This window comes from Gavialis gangeticus, unplaced genomic scaffold (assembly GCF_001723915.1).
Source record: "Gavialis gangeticus isolate Ggan-Ray unplaced genomic scaffold, GavGan_comp1, whole genome shotgun sequence".
NCBI classification, from domain to species: domain Eukaryota; kingdom Metazoa; phylum Chordata; order Crocodylia; family Gavialidae; genus Gavialis; species Gavialis gangeticus.
The window spans coordinates 12,870,017-12,874,127 of record NW_017728996.1 but is presented as its reverse complement, the minus strand read 5'-3'; the positions used below and the strand labels follow the sequence as shown (position 1 = coordinate 12,874,127).

At 39.3% G+C, this 4,111-nt stretch overlaps 1 protein-coding gene across 3 annotated transcripts in view; it reads left to right on the top strand.

The window, feature by feature from the left end:
- Window positions 1-4,111, top strand: part of MCTP2 (multiple C2 and transmembrane domain containing 2) — a 235,120-nt gene that overhangs the window by 130,170 nt on the left and 100,839 nt on the right. For all 3 annotated transcript variants that reach the window (XM_019504031.1, XM_019504030.1, XM_019504029.1), the window contains 3 exons: window positions 24-169; window positions 1,290-1,383; window positions 3,616-3,718. In XM_019504031.1, coding sequence (XP_019359576.1) covers window positions 24-169; window positions 1,290-1,383; window positions 3,616-3,718 — 343 coding nt within the window. The remainder of the gene's footprint in view (window positions 1-23; window positions 170-1,289; window positions 1,384-3,615; window positions 3,719-4,111) is intronic.

The window sequence follows — 4,111 nt, the reverse complement described above, 5'->3', positions numbered from 1 at the left end:
GGACCTGCAATAACCTCGGCCAGCTCCTTTAGAACTGCCGCTGGAGAAGCAACCGGGGTCTCTGCTGATGCTGATTGCTGTTACCCCCTGTTCAGGAGTTTCTATCTCTGATCTGTGTGTGTGCCCCTTGGAAGACCCAAATGAAAAGAAACAGATTTCCCAACGCTATGTGAGTTTTTGTTTGGTTTTTACTTTATTTAAAAAGAGAAAAAGAAATAAAAAAGCTCAAAATTGCATCATGTACCGGTCATAATTACATGCCTGCTATCACACAATAGTTATATTCAGTGTGATGAGTGGACTGACAAAGCAGATGGCCTCTAGCAATTTGCCTGTTTGCTTTTGGCAATTTTTAAATGAATAGTTTCTTTTGAGAATGTGAATTACCTTAAGACATTATTGTAGGAAATGAGAAAGAAAAGAGAAGTACATAATATTCTTTTCTCTTTATGAGGATCTGTTCTGTGCTGACTTTGGTAGGATAAAGGCTGATTTAATGTTTCTTGGATATTATGATTTTCACCCGTAGTTCTTAAGGTACTAGACAAGGATAGATAAAGGAGTTTCACTGCTGTACTGCAGAGGGCAAAGCTAAAGTATGCAGAGTCCGTGAATTAAACTCAGTTTCTTGAACTTCCATTTTTGTGCCCTTCCCACTAGTTCATGCTACTTCTCTGAGCCTACCTTGTATCTAACTTCGTAATAATACTGGTTTCTTATTAGCATCACATTAGCAATAAGCATGCTTTGTGCCTCTGAATCTCCTTCCCTAAATTAAATGTTGTAAACTGAAAAAATGCTCGCTAATAAAAAGTAAATAACTGCAACAAAATAGCCAATTCACAGGCTGTCATGATGCTCTAACTGTGATGTAGTGGAACAAAGGTGGGTGGAAGAACTGGAGGAGTAGGGGCTTAGACAGATGTCACATACAACATTGTGAAAAACCAGTGGAAAGACAAGGTGGATTCCTAAACCAGGGGAGGATTATCTTGGAAACAGTTTGCGGTGGAAATAAGTTATGTTGATTTAGATTTTGTTTGTCCATACCCATCTCAGAGGAGCCATTTGCTAAAGGTGAGTAGCTTATCCGCTCCATTGGTATAATGGCAAGCTACTGTCACAACCAGCTACTCCCAGATGGCTGAAAATTGCCCCATTCCTGATCCCATATATATTATGCCAGGATATGTATATATCTGCCAGTGCTCTTAAGTTTTGAAGCAGTCTATCAAGATTTGTGGTGGACTAAATTTCTGCTAAAAATATCTCTCCGTTACTTCTTCTAGAGTTTAAAGAACTCCTTTAAAGACATGAAGGACATTGGCTTCCTGCAGGTCAAAGTATTAAAGGCAGTCGATCTGTTGGCAGCAGATTTCTCAGGTACTAAATGTCTTTGTCCTTTTTCATTTTAGGTCTCTTTTTTTTTCTTTCTCATGTGATGGGGTAGCATATGTGAAGACTGCATTATTCATAACAAAGTATAGTTAGCTTAGCAAGGCAAAGGGCAACACTTCCTTATTAAAGGTTTAGTAGCAATATACACCCTTGGAGACAAGGTTGTGCATTATGGAAGCCCTCAGAAACCTTACTTGAGCCTTAAACAGCACGCATCTCGTGTGTCTACTGCTGGGGACGGGGGTCAATGCCCTCTTCCTCTGGATCCGCACATGATGTATTTAGGAATTTCTTCCCATAAAATGTTCTACTGAAAAGTTCCCAGTCAGCTCTCCACTTGTCTGAATGGGCTACATCCAGTAAGAGCAAAGGGATTCATTGCTCTAACTACAAGTAGTGCTTTCACTTCAATGCTGTTTAATCCTGTAGCATAGATTGGATCCAGGGGCATCCGTAGCATTTTCTAAGGTACCTGTACCTATGCTAAACGACCTTTCTCTGCATCAAGCCTCTCTCAGCCCTGGTTCAACAAGGTTTGATGGCCAGTACATACATTGTGCAACCATGACCCAGTCCTGATGCAACAGGTATGGTCAATCCCATTTGGTGTGGAACAGAGTATAACCCTAATAAATGAAGGGAGCACTGGGCTTGCTTCCAACTTTCAAGTCTGGCTGTAGAACGAACAGCCACAAACGTTTGACTGAATGGAGTACGTTCTTGGCAACCTACGAGGCAAGAAGAGCAATGGCTGTTTCTGTGCTCAAACAGGAGTGTGGGCATTTGTGGGTAGATAATGAACAGAGAGAGATACCTGAGTTCTTGATTGTACAATTTAAAGACCTTTTTCCCCCCCTGGAGAGTCTATGACACGCATTTCTTGTGCACGGCACAAGAATGTAATCCTGCTTAAGTAAAAGGTTACTCTGTCTGTCATTATATTCAAAATAACCCAGGCGTTGAGCCTGATTCATGAAGCAAATGACAAATTGTTTTTCAATGGCAGGGCTGAAAATATCCTAGTATTATGCAGTAATAGACCCGCCAAATTGCAAAAGGATGCAGCTATTTTAGGTAAAAATAGCATAATTTCTGATCATGAAATGAGAGACATAAAGATTAATTATCTGTTCTGAGCCATTCATAAATGATTAGTGCAGCAATTATGTGCTTCCATAATAGAACCCTCCCAGTGTAATGCCATATTTCCTGCATTGCCTGGGAGACTGTTCAGATATATTGTTATTGATAAAAGTAAATTCAAGGTCCAGCTAAAACTCTGTTAAAGAGATCATCAAGGAAATAATAATAATAAAATACCAAAGATTTCTAAGGATTAATAGAGGAACAATTTGAACATGTATCTTTTTTTTATTCTGTAGCATAGTCATGATTCAGTGGTGGGCATGTGTCTGCAGACCAAACCAGTTATCTAATTCTGTTGTGCAGAATGCTATTTTATACCTTGTTACTTATTACTGTAGTAAAGATCAGATTTCAGGGTGATTTGTTATTTGGGTCGATGCATGTTGATATAGCATATTTTAGCAAATGCAAGTTAAAAACCCACAGTAATAACTAGAATCAGAAAATTACAACGTTATGTATGATTAAGGCTTTAGCAGCCTTTTGAAAATCTACAGGTACCGTTTTAGATCAATTTTGGGGTTCCCACACCATATTTAAAATGTATAGTTAAGTATATCGAGCCAGTGCTCTAAGAACCTCTCAAACCACAGCCATTCAGCACTATTTGCTCATGTTTGTAAAGTCCTAAGATAATATGAAATGACTTTGCTTTGCTCTGGAGTGCCCCGTGGATATCCAGGAGGGGTCAAAAAAAACCCACAGAAGAAAACCCCACGGGCAGTGTGCCCTTGCAGTACGGAGAACGCCTGTCTGTGCGGTATGTGGCACTGCAGACAAATTTGCTGCACCACGTCCCGTGCAGCCACGATGGTCTGGATGCATACCAAAAGGAGGTTTGGCTGCGGTCTGTGTTTACTAAATAATTTGTTAAGGAAGACAGGTTTTTAAATGCAGTTTGTTCTTATTTTGCCCATTGATCTCCAACTCTGCTGGAAAAAGACCAAGCTAACTATATGGAGAATGGCAGAGCATGGTGACAATTATAGAGTAACGTATTTGGATGCACGCACTTTCATAAGTTTACAACCTACTTCATCACATACTACATCTCCCCCCTTTGTCCCTCAGGTAAAAGTGACCCTTTCTGCGTATTAGAGGTGGGTAATGACAAACTTCAGACGCATACCGTTTACAAGAATCTCAACCCGGAGTGGAACAAAGTTTTCACATTGTAAGTGAATTCCTTTTGAATGTATGCCATAAACACTAAACAGGAAACACGAGTTCAAATGTGGGGCATGTCATCTTCTGCCTAGTAAAATAAGGAAAAAGAAATATATAACACAGTGAAAGCCTTTTGCCTTCCGTTAATATTTTTCATGAAATGCATTAATAGAAGAAGACATTAAAAGAATTATTACTGGGATATTTATAAGAAGAATCATGACTATGCTTCTTGGACCCAGATAGGAGTCTCTTAGATTATCTAGCAGGAAATGGAGATGAGATGGTCACTTCTAGGTTTTCCATAATTTAAAATAAGATTTGTGACACTGGCATTTTAGAACTTTGGTAAATAAGCAGGAAGTCGCTGTTTTATTGTCCCTGCAAAAAAAAAAAAAAA